A 19,327-nucleotide genomic window follows, 5' to 3' on the forward strand; every position below is an offset into this window, starting at 1 on the left:
ATACACGTTTAATTATCAAGTGTTCTAGAACTTACAAGTAGTCAAGGGTGCTGACTGCATTGCAAGAAAATATGTAATTTAAAAAATATTTATCTTTTAATTTTGTATTTTAGAAATTACAATATTTATATGTTCTTCAAACTACTAAATAATTCATTAAATAAATCAAGAAAATAACAATTTTTTCTTTAAACTGACAAACAAATTTAATTCATATTACATTTACTGCAACAATGAATAAATTATTTTTAATACAAAATCGAATGGTGAATTTTTTTATTAACTAATGAATGAAATGTCAATCTACGCCTTTCACGTGATATGGAATATAACCTGTAAAAAGTATATGCAACAATACAGCCCAAGATAATGAAATGAAGTTGAAGGAACTTTGAAAAATACAGTAGTGCAATTTAACTCAATGTTACTCAACGATATGATATTTAGAGCGTTTTCTTATTTTCGCGCTTTATTACGGTGTAGTTGCTATTGAAATAAGTGCCTAGCAGAATATTAAAGAAACGATTTTTTTATTTGATGCGAACCTCTTCATGTCGTATTTTATATGATTTTATATTATTTTCCTTTCTAAATGTAACGACTAATGTTAGAATTCATTCATCACAAAGCGCTTGAAGATTGAAATTTTAATTAAACTAATATTATTTTTAAATTAAATTAAAATTATTGAATAGAAAATAAATTTGATGTTTACCTAGTAGTATTTTAATGAGCTATCATAAATAAAAATTTTTAAAAATCACATTAAATTTTTCTATACATTAATTATTGTATTCTATCATTGTATTATATATCATTAGTATTAAATTTCTATATTAAATTATTATTCTTCTAATTAAAACATACACATGTATACTAATTGGTTATAATAAAACTAAATTTTAAATTTTATGAAACAAAATCAGAAATTTTATAAATTAATTTTAATCGATTAAATTAAATTCATTTCTGAAATTTTTTGGATCAAAGCTTTAAAACTTTTGTTTGGACCTTTTATCATGAGAATAAAATTATTAATTTAAATCTAAATTAAAATTACCATTGCTATATAGAACAAGAAGAATCCAAAAGGTAGCTTTTTTTATTATAAATCCGTTTTTATAATATTCGAAGAAATATAACAAAATTTAAAAGATTTGTAGAAGAAACAATGGCAGAAATATCAAAAGTAAAGCTATTACGACTGAAAGAGTTTTACAACATTATAATTTGAATTCCACCGTAACTAAACTTATTTTATAGAAAAAGTCATGTAACATTCTGACAAAAATTTCAATTACAAAAGGAGACAAAAAAGGTACAGTGATTTCAAATACCTGGCTTATGTTATTATTGTAATATTATCGAAATGTATTGATCTCTTTGTTTCATTCATTTACATTGTCTTTTAGTCACACACATATATATACGAAAGCAATTTTATATTTTTAAATATAAAAAGCAGAAGATCAATTTTAATTTAGTTAATAATGTGCTGCAAAGCGATTTTAAATAGCATTCTCTAAATACGATTAACAATATGTAAATATACATTGTTTCATATTTTCAGAGTTTACTGGATTTACAAACTTAATTTTTTTAACATAATTTCGATGATAGGATAAAATACTATGTTTTAATAATTTTATAGTTGTACAATTTATACAATGTTTATCTAGTCTCCACCTAGAAACACTAATCACATCCATTGCTGCCAGCTCTAACTAAGCTGTCGCGTGGATATTTAAAGCAAGCGCACTTCGAGAAAGTGCTCTCTCTTAGTAAGGTCGACATAGAAGGAACACACGTCATTCTCCTGTGTTGACACCATCTCCTCCATTTCAAGAAAATATTAGACTACAAAAAACATAGTATCGAATTACTCCTTGCCATGGAAGGTATATAAGAAGCTTCTCGTGATATGAACAATTCATCACAGGGTCAGGTGAAGGCAGCTGTATCGCTTTGAGTAAGAAAAGTATAAAAAACACTCTTGCCACTGAGTCTATTGCTAATCCTTATAAGATTAGCAAAGGCAACTTGTTATAATTAACATAGTTTGAGAATCAATCTTGCCACCAAGTGTATTGCTAGGTTAGCAAAGGCAATTACGAATATAGTATAAGACATACTCCTTACCAAGCAATGTGCATAATCCATTGCTAATCCTTACAAGATCAGCAACAACATTGGCACCATCAACAAGGAGTCTGTCATGTTGGTGAACTATTCACCACAGGCTCAGTTCAATGGAACTGCATTGTGATAGAACATAGCATCGACACACTCTCCTATAAAAAGTAAATCCAACTCATCAATAATGTAATTGTCAATAAGCCATAATAAACCATTTTTAACGAAGTATGGACACACTGTATTTATCTACAGCCCTTCCATTTAAGTTCTTGCCCAAGCATCCGCTGGGCGGCCAGCAAATTAAAAAGAACTATCGAACAATGTGTACAGACTTGTGTATATATGTGTATATGCAAAAATTTTTGACGAAGAGAAAATAAAACGTGATTGTTTGCGTGAAGAGAGAGAGAGAGAGAGAGAGAAGAGTACCTTGAAAGGCATTAGATAAAATTTGGGTGCTCTTTTTTCATAAGCGTATGATTTTATAAATAAACACTACACTGATTGCGAATGTATACACATTAAACAAATAAATATTTGTATAGAGATTCACTGTCAGTTAATATATGAAGCTATTACTTAAACATTAATAACACGAGTACCAAATATCAATGTTAATAATTTATATATAATTAATACAACAAAAATTTGTAAGCATTTCTTCGTGAGCATTAATTCAAATTTATTTTACGGTATTACAACTTATTTGAATATATTACTGAATTGAACTTATTATCAATACTTTATTGATTTAATTGTAGTTATATGTTGTATTTTATTTATTCAAAAACAAGTTTTTATATAATATTATTAAGAAAAAAAATTTATATTTCTAAAAATATAAAATATCCAATTAATTTTGATATGGTTCTCTGTGAATTCTAAATAATCTATCATATGCATGTTTGTTATCTGAGGTATATCTTGAAAAAAATATAAATAATTTAAAATAAAGGTTCAAGCATTTTACGAAAATTTCATAATATAAATATTGTAACCAAATTATTTCTCATCTAAAAAGTATAACTAATTTTAATTTTATTTATTCTATTCATATTATTTTAGTCCTTACATCTGAAAAATACGATAAAATAATTTTCAAAAAATAAATATAATAAATAAAAATAATAAAAAAAATAAACATTACTTTATGTTCTAAAATACTTTATATAAATAATAACTATGCTTCTCGAAAAATTCTTAATGTACATAAATAAATCTGGCATCGCTTTCACAATAAACAATATTGAAAGGAATCTTCACTACAAGTTAATTTATTCACGTATATTGTAATAAATATTCTAACAAATTGTATTATTTTAAAAAATAATTTACAATATTACATTTAACTTTTTTATCCGTAGTCAATTATTATAAATAAAAATTTTTAAATTATTGAATGAAACTTATTTTTGCTTATGTTATTAACAATCATTAAAAATAAAAAAAATTAGTAAGATGGTATCAAATATTTTTCAAGAACCATCTATTTAAGATTAAACCTAACATAACTTTCATCAAAGTATAAAATGTTTTTGCCATAAATTTTATGATTTATTAAAATGTTTTTAGTTAATAAAATGTTAATAAAGGCATATTGAATTAACTTTGCAAAAATATTCGTTTTCTGTACACATTTTTAGAACACGAATTTCTGAATTTTATACATATTTTATTTCTATACTTGTCTAAATATTTGTAGTGACAAATATTAATTTTATTGATATTATCACCTGTTACTATTTAATAGATCCGTTGAAAAAAATAAGCTGCTTCCTGTTTAATATAGTATCAAAAGGAATACAAATATGTTTTAAGATTTTATAGAATTTACTTCTCTTTTATCTACATCGACAGATTTTTTCGTCTGTATTAGTTTCGTTATGGAAATTTATTTCATATATATATATATTTATATTTTATTATAATTATCTTTTATAAGAGACAATAAGCTTTATGAACAAATACAACAATTCGATTGTAAAAAGTAAAAAACTATTTAATAATTTCTTATTAATGATTTATAATTTACATTTTGTTATAATTTATAAATATTATTCATTAATAAATATTTTCAGAATTTCAGTCATCTGAAGACCCAAGATGGTTGGATTAGACCATGTCCACAATTTTATTGGTAAAAAAGTGTGGTTAAGTGGAGGAGTTAATGCTTCAATTCAGGGGTTAATGCTTTAATTCGACACATTTGCATTTCGTGCTGCTTATTGAGTTTGATTTTACAAATACACAATTATGATGCTACATTAATGATGAGAATCGTTGAGATCTTGCCGTTCCTAGGTGGTTTCCATGTAGTGATAGCATGCACTACACGTCGCGGTAGGAGGTCGTATATTTCCGAGTCCTCATAATGTAGTGTACTTGGTGGTGGGTTTCAACACTAAGAAGCGAATTGTCGTAAATCTCTGTACACCCTTTTAGTGTCGTGCGACTTGGTGATGTTTTAATTGCGAGTCTCCTCTTGATGTATGGAAGTATGAAAACGTGGTTCAATACGTCAATGTGTCCTGGTAGTGCGTGCTATGGCATTTACCGAAATACAGCGTGCAATGACATCGTGCAGTATAGTGAAGCACAGAAGTTGTAATAGACACAGAGAAGTAGAATGTAGTTGACGTCTTGATGCAGAAGTAATACAGAAGTTGTGGCAGCTTGATGCAGATGTAGTACAGCATGTTTCCTCCTAGGTAGTTTAAATAAGTAAGTAAGCTTCGACACGTGTTTATTTTAAATATCCGAGCGAGTTTGATTATTTGGTAACAATGGATAGGTATTACTAAGCGAAGATTTGTACAGGACTTTGAGACGAAAGCTTTACAAGTCTCGAGAATTCTAGGAATGTAAGCTTTGGAAGGTTGGAGAATTCCGACCGCCGTTGCTATGCGGAGACTAGATAAACATTATAGGTCGTTCGAACGCAAAGGCATTAGAATGATCGAGAATTTTCGCAATCAAATGTTTACGATTTCGAAAACTAGAAAGATTATAAACTTCCGAGAACCAAAGTTCTTGGAAAGTGCACCAATCTCGAACAGTAGCCAATGTATTATGCACGAATTGCAATGTAGGATAAAAATAAAATAAACATGTTTATTGTAGGAGAAGTTAATATTAAAAATTTGCTTTGATAAAAACATTCAAATAATAGATTTTATTCGTTGGTTAAATAATCCATTAAATTATTTTTATATTGAAAGCATAATATGAATAAAAATTAATTAAATCGATTATATATACTTCAAATAGATAATTAATATTTTTGTGTATATAATATTATATATAAAATATATAATAGTATATAATAGCTTTGTTTTATAGATCATATGATAATAAGATGAAATATTAACCAAAAAGTGAGACAGTCTACGTATTTTATAATTTTTATATTCAAATTTAAAATTTTGGTATTTTACTTATGTTTCTGCCCTATAGATTTTTACTAAGTTTATCCTATTATTCTTAATCTGGTCCATATATTTATTAAACATGACTGTCGAAATATATAGACTAAAGTTTATATATGTTGTTATTATTTGATGGAATAGGTAATACCTGTTAATATTACTGTCGCGTATAAATTATTATTTGATTAATTAATTATTTATAAAAATTCACGAATACCTATGCAAGTAATCATAATCGATTTTTAGTTAAGTTTTGGTTAAGTCAATAGGATCTCAATGATTTTCATATTTTCCTAGCTTTTAGAACTATCTTAGATTAAATTCTAAATTATTGTATAAATTTTTATAAAAATTGCAAATTACAAAAACTATATATAATTATAACAAATATTAAATATATAATAATGGAAAATTAATATAACAATTTGTTCGGAATTAGAGCATTTTCCAAGACATTGGGATCTCGGAAATGTATAAGCCTTGTAGTTAAGCATTACTTTCCCGAACTTCTCCAATTTCTAAAGCATTATTCTCGAACGTCCTACAATATTTATCTAGCATAGCAACAATTTGTCATCTATTGTCACCAGTTAACTAAGCTGCTGCGTGGATATTTAAAACAAGCACGCGTCGAGACACGCGCTATTTGGCCATGAACTAGTCACTCAGGAGCTATTCACTTAATCACGCTCTCTTAGTGAAGCTATTATACAAGGAACACACGTCAATCTCCAGTGCGCAACAGTTAACAAACAGTCAAGGGTGCTGACTGCATTACAAGTTAATATTCGACTACACGGAGCATGGTATCGAAGCACTCCTTATCATAAAGGTATACTAGCAGTCTCTATTGAGAGTAACTATTACATAATCAGGCCATACTCACTTCAATTTATAAGAAATATGTAGAGTCTAGTAAAATTTGTGAATAATATATAATTCATCGTCCTACTATATTTTGTTTATAAGAACAAAATGTTTATTTTATAAGAAAATAAAAATGCATTTGCATATGGAATTATTTTATTATAATTAATCATCAATAAAAATTACATTTTTCTTAAGAGTTCATTTTATTTTATCTAAATACTGTAAGAAAAATATTGTACTTGGCACAAAAAAATAAAAAATTTAATAAAAAATCTATAAAATATAGAATTATATTGTACGTATATTGTTTTCTGAGTGTTTAATACACAACATACACAATTTCATATTTGTATTTGTTCAATATGAAAAATATATATAGAAATTTTTTCTATAAAATATTTTTCGTATTGTTCTTAAAAATAGAAGATTATACAATAAAATAAAATAATATGATGCTAATTGCTCTATAAAGACTGGAAATATATTTGAAAAGAAGATTAAATATAGAAGTTTTATGAGATGATTATATAAACTATATAAAATAGTACCGTTTTATAGTAAAAAATAATTTTGAAACAAGTATTTTGAAATGTATTGAGTATTTTTTCTTAGCTATCTATTTGTTATTGATCTATTTATAAAATCTTGCTATCAATGTAATTGTTGTTAACTGCTTCGATTAAGATTTGTACTTCTATCAGTATAAATATATTGCTATACAACAATTGTCAATAATATTTATTGACCATTTAAAACTTAATATACTTCTTTTTCTATACTCTCGGCTAACTTAACAGTTCATCTTTGCAGCTGTCCATCAATTTTTTATTACAAAATATTTTAATTCTTCGACGTTTCGAAATTTACAATCCAACGAGATCACTCTGTTTAGATCTATCATTGTACAAGAAAAATAACAAAAAGGGTAATGTCTGAAAAATCGACCTCTTTGTTATGGAAGGAAGTTCAACATACACTAATGGTTACTTGTTGATTTCATGCTAATTTTCTTATAGGTTGAATTTTTTTAATTTGGAAACTGTAGATCTTGTCAAGTATCATGTACTATTAATTGAAAACTTATTTTATTTTAGACAAATATCTTATACTTTAAAATATATTATTATTTCATATAATGATAAATTATCGAGTTAGATAATATTTTTATAATAATCAAAATAACAATCAACTAAATATATTATTTTTACATGAAAAATAATATCTACATATATAAATATAATTTTACTTTGATTATAAATAAATTTATAATGAAAACATTTTAAATAATTCTGTTGATTATAATTCATGTTTATAAAAAATTATTTTTCCGTATACAATATATAAAGGGTAGTAATTATAAAATAAATTTCGAATCTGTTTTTCTAATATTTTCAAAGCTCAATAGAGCTACTTAGGACGACATCAAATAAAGATACGTATGAAGATATGTCAGAATGAACAAATTTGAGTAAACAAGAACTACTCAAAACTGTTCAGTACAATGTAACATAGGCAGATATAAAATTGTGTTTTCCTTATGAATTAATAAATACTCTTTACTCCAATAATAAATACTCTAAAATAATTGCTTGAATATTAAATGTTGAATATTATAATTAATACAAAAAAATATTATTCAAAAATTAAAATAAATTGTGTAAATAAAAATGATTATTTTAAGCAAAACTTTAAAATAAAAAGTTTTTATGTAGTAAAAATAGAGATAATTTGTTAGGTTTCTGCGATCATTTAAAAATAATTAAATTAAAGGATATTCTTGATAAATTCAATGATGTTGGAATAAAAAGTTTTACAAATCATTGTGCAAAATAGTTCATAATAACAAATTTGCATACAAAATGTATCAAAACTACCTTATAAGATCCAAGATTTTCTATCACGCAAGGAAGGCTAACATCTCTTCCCAGAGCCACTGTAACATTTGGTATAGGTTCTGCAAATGTTGGTTTATCTGGTACAGCTACAATAGCAAATAGAAAATATTTTAAGTAAATAATTTTTTTTTAAACATTTATATCTATTATCTATATTATCTATTATACTAAGTATTTTCTGCTCTTGATATGGAAGATTATATTTATATTTATAATCTATTCTAATATGTGAGACCATGAGTTATTAAAGAAATATATATTATGTTCAAATACTCATTAACTCTGAAAATTATTTTCGAAATTTACTCAAATTTAGTTAAAATAATTTATGCATATAATTTTACAGTTCATTAATGTATATTATAATATATGTAAGAATTATAATGTATATTGCATAATATTTCTTCATCATGCATTGTAATATTGTTTTTTTATCATTGTACATTCCATGAAAAATAAAAACAAAATTTATATGCAAATTTTAAATACTATGTATTAATTCTAAAAAGTAAACAGTAAAATTGAATGCAATTATAATACTTGAAAGGTAACTACTTAGTAATGATTATAGAACCATTATATTACGGAAGCTATTATTAATTATATATCTATTATAAAATTATGAAAATATTATTAAAATATAAATTAAAATAATTTAATAGTAATAAAAATAATAAAATTGGTTCAAATTAATGAAATTCTTCTCTAATATTTTTAGGTTGTTTTTATTGTTAATAATGTTTTTAATTATGACCAAGTATATATTTTGAATATTATGATTTAAATATAATATAAAATGAAGCAATATTTATAATTGTAATAATAACGATAAAAATATTTAAAAATTGAAATTATTCAATATCTAATGTTTATAAAATTTAATAGTTATTTGAAATTAAATTATGTGTATTCAGCTGCCAATCTGCAATCGTTATGTAATTTCTTGACTGTACAGTATGAGAAGTGAAAAAAGGTTGTAAACATTTTTTATATGTAATAATAGAATATATATATAATAGATTTATTTAATATTTTCATGACATTCAAATTAGTGTTAAGGTATTGTACATTTTATAAATTCAAAAGTTTTTGAAAGCTAATGAATTTTGTTGCTGGAATTATTTTTTTAAGTAATTTTTTTTATTTTTTACGCGTATTAAAATTTCATACAATTATAATTATACAATATTCAGGCCTTTAAAAGTCATTATTCTGGAAGAATCAGCAAGTATTTTTAAACTTGAAATTGTTCATTAATGAAAATTATAATAATACTTCCAGGTTCAACTATTATAGGTTACTAAAATGTAAATCATATAATATATGCAAATAAGAAAACAACCTATTTGATATGATAAATGAATAATAATAAACGTGATTAATAACATTAGATTTGAAGAAAAACAGAAAATTAATATATTCATAAGTATTAAATGTGTTTGCGCGTGAGCGGGCGTGTGTTATGTACGTGCGAGCGTGCGAACGTGCGCGTGTGAATATGAAATTGTTGCTTTTACACATATGAAATGTCTTTACACATTGTTGTCCTAATCAAGGAATTCCATAAAACTTATAAGATTAAATTCATTTAATTGTTGAACATATCATTAATATTGAACACTACAAATTCAAATAAATTGCTCTTTAGAAAAGTATCTATTAACATAGTCAATTAACGTTTTATGTAATTCCTCCATAATTTAAACTTAATAAGGTCTTCTTATATAAAAAGAGACAAAAACGATTTATTTTTATTTATATTTAAAACTTAAAAGAATTCTAATATTTTAAATTTCATATAGACAGTATATTTAATTGAAAGTGATCTAATCAAATTGTCTAGATTAATATTTATTTACTCAATTAGTTGATTCATTCAACATTTGTTTTTTTTATTTCACATATGTTAAAAACAGGTAGGTAGTCGAATTTTTTTTCGAAAAATTGCTTAATAATTACAAGAATATTTTTTGTCATCCAATCATTAACATGGTTATTTATAATAAAAGTTGTAGAAACTCTAATTTTTAACCTATTTATTTGAAAATTTAAACCTTTTTAAAACTAATTAATTGTAGATTTTCAATGCAATATGCTCAGCATATGTGAACGAAATCAGAAAGATATTAAACTTAGAGCAGTTTGTACGATTAAGTTGAACTTTAAAGTTGAACACTGTCCTATGTATTTATTTTACTATACTTCATCTTTTTAAACTAAATTTTAAACTGTAATTTTTACACTCTACTATAATTTTTGCATTTTATATTTTCCATTCATTCCAGTTTAATCATGAAACAATATACAAAAATAAAGTATTGTATCATACATATTAAATATTTTATACTTATAATACCATAAGTAGAAACAAAATAATAATGTAAAGTAAAATAAAATTTTATTTTATTGCATTCGTAAGCATTCGATATAGCATAATAAAATTCTGTAGATATTAAAATTTTCTAAAATATCTGAATTAGAAAACAAATGATAAATAGATATAATATTTTAACATATATTGAAATCACCAATCCAATTTATACTTAAAAGATGCAGACATACTTATATTTTAAAATAGTTAAGTTTTTCATTCAACATTTTGAGATAGACAGTTACAGTGATTTATTTAAAATTTTTAGTAACTTTAGCTTATTTTTAAAGATATATGTCATTAAATTATGCTTTTAATTAAGTTTTATATTCAATTAATTTATAATTTTCAAAACATAATCAATTATAAAAAAAAATGATTAAAAATAATAAATAAAAAAAACATAGTATTCGTTACAAAATTAATTTTTTATGCAATTAAATTATAAAATTTATTTAATAACGGTTAAATCTTTTCTATTAAATAAGGCGATCTACAAACAATATTCTACAATTATTCATTCCGAATAAAAATTTTTAAATTAGGATTTTTCAGAGATATACAATATTACAATTAAAATTATTCCAAATTGTTAACTACAAATAAACTCAAAGCAGAATATAGTATTAAAAACTATTGTAAACTATTATATGAACTTCATATAAATGTAATCTATAAAATAAAATTTGATTGTAAATATTCTAAGTTATCTGAACACTATTTTACTAAGAATATTCCCTCTATATTAGTTGTAACTTACTATTAACAATATTGTACCATTTCAGAACAGAAAAATGATAACACTATGATTAATTTTAATAATAGAGAGATAGAGACATTAACTAACAATGAAAATAACTCATTAAAAATCGGATAACATACATTTTTATTTATTTTCTAAAATATCTAACATAAATATTTGTAGAAAACAATTTTTCAATGTTTTTAAATATATTATTACTTAATTGATTATTATACTTTTTATATATTTTCCAAAATAAATAATAAATTGTCAATATTTAATTTCATAATTTAAATAAGACAAAAGATTTTATCATTTTTCAAAATTAATAAAATAGTTGTTAACTTAATCATCGTTACAAATTAGTTTAATTGTATATTAAAATTTTAATATATTTTGTTTTTAATAATGCTAGATCTATTATCCATCAAATTATAAAAATTTTCATAAAAAATTTCATCAGAAAATCAAAATTAATATTTTATAACAGAATATTCGATCACAATTTTTTTTTTAAATTTCTGTTGTTATTGTTATTTATAAGAAACTCTAGATATTTAATACTAAGTGTTTTATAAAATATTCCGAAAATACGAAAATTCTTTATTTTATAAAATTAAATATTTTACAAACTTATTTATTCTATTCTAATTATTTAAATATATATTTGATAAAATAATAATAACAAAATTAACAAAAATGTTTATATACATTTCGATAAAATTTGAATGTGAGTTCAATTAATTTTCTAAATAAAATATACTAACAATATATATTCAATGATTTATATTTATTTAAAAAAAATTTTAATACTTTCATTCAATACATAATGATATTAGTTTTTGTATTTCTATAAAAAAAAGTAGGGTTCTTTAGTATAACAGTAATTGAATATAAAGAAGCATAAATAAAAATTAATAATATTTAATATTGAATAATACACAAAAAAATTTTATTTAAACTATAAATTTTTTTTAAATATGTGCTATATAAATTAATATAAGTATTAGTTATAAATAGTATCAAATTGTAGAATATTTTAGTATTTAAGAAAACCTAAACATTCTCAAATTTAATTAAAGCAAATAGAAAATAAAAAATAAATTAAAGATAATTAAATATACGTTAGAATAAATAACATTATTTTCAAAGTAAGATATAATTATAAATAATATTTTTTAATATTTAAAGAAATATTTCAAAATGAGATGACTTGAATATAAAAATGAAATAACTTTAACAGTTTTTAAAAGTATTTTCAATAATACTTTTAAAATATTTTTTCTTATATTTGTGTTTAATATAAATGTTATATTCAAAGGCTTAAGTGTTATTTTTTAAATATTCATGTATGTTACTATTTATTTTATTTTAAATATTAAAATATATGAATTGTATATTCATGAGTCACATAAAGAGTTACAAAAATTAAGACATAATATTTTTTAAAAAATTCTTACATTTACAAGTATACTAATAAGTACATTTTACATTGATCAATTTCACCGATACGCTTGTGTTTATATTGAAACTGCTAAAAAAGTATTAAATATAATTATTATAATATCAAATTATAATATTTTCATAAATCTTTTTTCAATTTGTGTTATATTATTATAAAGAAATTATAATTGAAATATTGTATATAAATTAATTTAAAATTTTTTTATTGTATTATAAAATTATATTTTTATACATACAAAATTATTATAAATACAAAAAATATAATTAGGTAAAATACATTTTACATAAATAACATTTGTATTATTTCTACTAGTGTGTTCAATATTTAGTATTAGCATTATTAAACATTATGTGACATACTTATGAAGATTTTATTTTAGAAAATCAATATTATTTTAAATAAACGTATAAACTAAATACGTTAAAACGAGAGGAAACATGAATAGTTCATAACGCTTATTTGATAAAAAATTCTATTAATAATACGTAACTATTTTAAAAGTTGTAATTTTGGTAAGCTTTTGTTTTCAAGACGGGGCTATGAGAAATTAAAATATCTTAAATTCAACTATTAAACAATTTCTATAATAGAAACATGTACAATTCGCGAATAAAATAAAAGATTGCGCTTGTATCGTAGAAATGAAATCGCATAGTGCTATTGTGTACAACACCGAGCCAATAAATTCAAATCAGTCTTTATAAACTCTGGTCCCCCACCCTTTCAATCTTTCACTCATAGGCCCCACCCTTCAACATTCTCCACTCATACGGATGAAGCGGCGCTGCCACCCACCCAATGACGTCAGAATCCCAAGAAATCGGAGGAGAGTGGGTGCGTAAAGCGTCGGAACAGTGACGATCGGTGGTCGACCGGCAGTCCTTTACGCGTTTGAGATTGCGAATACCGATGATCAGACGTTTAACCTCTAGTTATGAGCCGGCGCCGCTTCTTCTTACTGCTTGTGTTCGCACTTGGCCTCTGCCTTGGACTTTTCCTCTATGCGAATCTTAGTAGCTTTAGCTCTCTTGCGGCATACGCTCTTACTCAAGGTGGTCTTCCACCTAAGACAATCCTCTACTGGAACAGTTTCTTCGGTGAGGAGGATTTCTATCTCGGCGATGGACAACTCGCACGTGATTGTCCACGATTCAACAATTGCTTTGCAGTTCATAGTCGACTATTGCATGGTGTCCACGACTTCGATGCAGTTGTTTTCCATGGAATTAGCGGACAACTAGACTACGCGGACCTACCACTTCGGCGCCGACCTGAGCAGAGGTATGTTTTTGTGGCGCTCGAAAGTCCAGCCAATCGTTTCATTACCGAACTCTTCGATGACTATTTTAACCTTACGATGACCTACCAGCTAGACAGTGACATTGTCTGGAGTTATGCGGACTTAAAGGATCGAATTGACGAAACAATTGTGCGACCGGTCCGCAGTGGTAATTACAAGTGGAGAGAAGCTGCTTCAGAGAAGGAAAACCCCGAAGATGCGAAACTCCTCGAACTCATTCGAGCCAAGAGAAAGATTGCAGTTTGGTATCGAAGTCACTGCACGACACGTAGCGCTCGGGAAAGCTATGTAGCTGAGCTCGAGAAGCATATGTACCTCGACAAATATGGTGGTTGCTCGCTTAACCCAGGGTGTCCTAAAGAAGGTAACTGCTTCGAGGCCGAGGTCGAACCCAATTACTTCTTCTATTTATCCTTTGAGAATTCGCTCTGCTCCGACTACGTCACTGAGAAATTCTTCAATGCCCTCAGGTAAACATATAATTATGCTATAGTTATATGTGTATACATATAATTTACCTATTTACACACATAACAGGGACATACAACGGTCTATTCGAATTAATTAGACCTTAATTGCTAATGTATATGAATTTATCACCAAGTACATCAAATAAGCTGTACACATTTCTCGTTTAAAAAAAGGCTCCTATTGAAATAACATAGTCAAGACAACACTGGCTTCAATTAGATTAATATTTAAATATGTCCTTGCTTGTACTACAATATGTAGTATTTATATTTTTTTAATAAAAAATAATAATGAAACTATATAATTTGTCCAATATTATTTCAATTAATCAAGCGAAGGTATTAAAATGTTGTACGGCAACCACATAACCTAAAAGTAAATATCACTTTCAAACATGTGGAAATTACGAAAAATAAGTAATAGACTAGGACTACTGTTTCACACGTATTATAAAAACTTGAATGTTTGAAAAACAATTATTATCAAATACAATTTAATTCATCTTTATTTATTATGAATATTTTTGGTTTTCATTTTAAAATAAAGTTTTCCTAATGTAAATAAAATTTAATAATGATAGATTAAATTATATGTTCTTATTGCTTCAAATTAACATTAAAATACATTTTAACTTATTTTAATTTTATTTAAATAAATTCACATAATTTTCATTTATATAAATTTAAATAATTAAATTAACAAATACTAAGAATATAAGAGTATAACAATATAAAAGTAAAATATTGTTTCCAATAATTTTTATAGCCTCAATTTTGTCCAGTATAAAAAACAATTTCTTAAGTAATTGTGATAAATATATATGTATTATAAAATGAATATTTAATATTTCATAAAAAATAAAAACTATACGAAATGTAAAATTTTTTGTAAATTAATATAAATTATTTTAAAAGTATAAATATTAGATAAAAAATGTGCAAATCTATAAAAATTTGAGAACTGTCAATTTTACTTATAATTTAAAATTTATTTAATCGAATATTAAATGATTACTGAAAAATATAATAATATATAATAAAAAATAGCAAATCAGTTCTTATTTATATTTTTTAATGTATGTATTATGTAGAATAAACCATATTAATATAATTGACAGAATAAAAAAAATTCTATATAATTTATAAAGAACTTTTATAAAATCAATTGCTTCTCTTTTTCATTCCAATTAAATTACAAATATTTATTAGTAAGAAAAAAAGTAAGATCAAGATTATTACACCGATGTGGTTTTTATTAAATATTTATTTTGTGTAAAATGTGTATATTACATACTATTATACACTTCTATTATTTTTTTTTAAATATTTGTGAAAGAATAATTAATTGATTCCATGTAATCTATAAAGAATTTTATAATTATTAGTCTCTTTGTTTTATAAATAAATTAATTACAAATTTAATACATTGATAATTAATATAAAAATATCCACTTTTCATACTTATATTTAGATGACTATTATAAGAAATAATACTAATACTTGTTATTATCATGTTTTATTTTAAAGAGTATATAACTAATAATATCTCATCATTTATTACGTTTCAAACAGTTTTTACATTTATTATTTATTATTTATAGAAATAAGTATTCATTTTTTCATTATTACAATAGTATTAATATTTGAAATGTAATCAAAAATAGAATATGCCAATTAAAAGATGTAAGTAATATCACTTAAGGCAAAGTAAATAAAACGGTCAAACCATTATTATTCATTATTATTAATATGCTTATAATATGTTGATGCATATATATAGAATTCTACGTATATCATTACATCGTTTTTTTAATATAAACAGAGGCATATTTACATGTTGTCAGGAATACTATAATGTTATATAAATTTCCTGCTATGTTAAATCGTTACCTATCTTATATTATATCGCCACGTATGTTTTATGATGACGTCTTTATTATTAGCATATACTTTATTTATATAACTCAATGTGTTACTATTATTGACGTGTAAATATCATTCCCTTTATATATAAAAGTACTTGTATTTTATAAATTTAATATTGACATAGTTTTGTTAATATTTCATACTGTATATCATAATCGGTAAGTTTTGAAAATACTATTTTAAAAACACAAACAAAAAATCATTGTATAAAAAATTTCTATTACAAATTATTTTGCTTTTCTACTACGTAGAAATAAATATTTATATCATATTTTACGTTGTATAGAATATTTTAGGATAAATAAATAATTTTTCTCTCTATAATTTAAAAGATTTACTATGTTGATACGTTGATAAAATTAACTACTGTTGATACGTTGATAAAATTAACTACTGTTGATACGTTGATAAAATTAACTACTGTTGATACGTTGATATAAAAGATATATGATTCTAACTACTGTTTATCGGAATATTTAAAAGATATATGATTTAATATAGATACGTTTTTAATATTATATGGTTTTTTATTTTTCTTTTATTAGTTATTAAATATATCAGATTATACTATCTCTCATTTCATTATATTTTATTTTACTAATTGAACATCATAATTTTCCTTCGAACTATACGAATGCATAATATTATTTGATAATAATTTATTGTGCAAAAATTTCATTTAAAATAAATGTTATAAATAATTCAGTTGATGAAAAAACACTAAAATTCATGAAACTAGATTCGTTTAATACAATAAAAAAAGAAATAGACATAAGTATTATTTTCCAAATATTTCAAAGTATATACAATATATATTCTTACTCTATGTTTTTTTTATGCTATGACTTTTTATATTTTAATATTTTCTGTTCAAGCCAAGAAAAATTATAAAATTAAAAAAAATACTAATAGTCAAAGCTTATAATAGAATATTTTATAATTTCAAAAAATTATTGTGCTACCATAAATATTTATTTAATAAAAAATTTTTAAATTAATATATATATAGTTAGTTATAATACGTGACTATATTAAATATATTTTATAGGTATAATGTTGTTCCTGTTGTATACGGCGGAGCATATTATAGTGATTTCGCACCGCCAAAATCGTACATTAATGCTTTGGACTTTGATACTCCAAAAGATTTAGCCAAATACTTAATTCAACTATCTCATAACCTGACTGAGTACAAAACATATTTTGATTGGAAGAAGCAGTATCGCGTTGTTCAACCAAAGCAACGTATTATCTGTGATTTATGTGAAATACTGAATGGGTCTTACAAAGCGACCTATAAAATATCAAAATGGTATAGTATTGATAGATGTCCACTTCAGCGTAAATTAGATAAGCAAAAAAGAAATGGAGATTTGAATTATGCTACGAAAAGAACATTCTTAGTTCGATAATATATACTAATATTAAGAATTTATATTTATTCTTTATAATTAATTTATTGGAAAATAATATAATAATATTAAGAGTTGAAATTTGTTTTATAAAACAATACCTATACTTTTATAACATCTGCAATAGCGTATATTTTTTTCATTTATTACATATTTGTTTTCTCGAAGTTTTTATTTTGGAAACACTGATCCTTATGTACAAGCTTCCATTTACTCAGTTAAAACAAGATACAAGAATATAAAAATTAGGAGAGACAGAAAGAGAGAGAGAGACAGAGAGAGAATGAGGTGTGTGAGAGGTATATAGAACTAATAAATCCTTTGACTTTGTGATTTGTAAGAATTTGCCATGCCCATAATATAAAGTTTTGTACTAATTCTCTTTCACTCTCTCCCCCCTTCCTCCCCCCCCTCTCTCTCTCTCTCTCTCTCTCTCACGCTCTCTCCGAGTTAGTTTAATTCGGATCGATGTGCAATTTTTTTACTCTTATTGCTTGTGCTGTATGCCCGCACATAATTACACTTAATTACGTACAATTAGAATAAGTATATATTGTTTATCAAATAACGTAGCCTGACTTACGTATTTGTAGAAAAACTAAAAATAGAAGTAAAAGTATGACAAAAGTATTTGTATAGAAAATAGTGGAGCAAAATGAATTTTTTAATCTTTTAAAAAGTCTACATCATATCAACTGCTATCATAGAATAAACAATAAATTACTCCTATCTAAAAATAAAATTTATTCAAATATACCTTAATGCAAAAGTAAACTTTAAGATGTCCGATGTATATAACGTTATAGGTTTTCAGAAATTTTGTATAATATGTATAAAAAATACAAATTTACTATTTAAACTCATCTTATTGTTAATTTTTTTTTATCGTTTTAGCAAAGGTTAAAAATTTAGATAAATATATTAACTTAATTGTATTAATTTTATTATTTTATTTTTGCTCTAATAATAAAAATGTATAGTTTAGCTTAAAAAATCAAGATCGAGAATTTAAGATTTTTAAAATAAACTAGAAATAATATGGAAATTATTAACGATGTTGCAAAAAATGCATGAATGAATTTGAAACTTGTCTTAGTTTTTCACACTAAAAATATTAAATAAAAAAATGAATAACATATTGCTTTAAATTTAAACTTTCAGATGTTTTCCTCATGTTGTATAACTTTTATTGAAGAAAGGTAATAAATATATTTGTAGAAAGTGATAATATAGCTGTAACATATTCAACCTTTTACTTTTAATTGTTTGATACAAAGCTACTTAACATAAATCAATTACTGTTTTATTAATTATA

The 19,327-nt window shown here is 23.9% G+C and overlaps 1 protein-coding gene across 1 annotated transcript; it reads left to right on the forward strand.

Moving 5' to 3' along the window:
- The first annotated feature begins 13,736 nt into the window (after positions 1-13,736).
- On the forward strand, positions 13,737-18,056 carry LOC105366962 (alpha-(1,3)-fucosyltransferase C-like). The gene is made up of 2 exons (XM_011505574.1): positions 13,737-14,674; positions 17,649-18,056. The coding sequence occupies exons 1-2, from the start codon at positions 13,839-13,841 to the stop codon at positions 18,010-18,012; spliced, it is 1,200 nt and encodes a 399-aa protein (XP_011503876.1). The 5' UTR covers positions 13,737-13,838; the 3' UTR covers positions 18,013-18,056.
- Positions 18,057-19,327: the final 1,271 nt, after the last annotated feature.

Source organism: Ceratosolen solmsi, unplaced genomic scaffold (genome assembly GCF_000503995.2).
Source record: "Ceratosolen solmsi marchali unplaced genomic scaffold, CerSol_1.0 scaffold113, whole genome shotgun sequence".
NCBI lineage: Eukaryota > Metazoa > Arthropoda > Insecta > Hymenoptera > Agaonidae > Ceratosolen > Ceratosolen solmsi.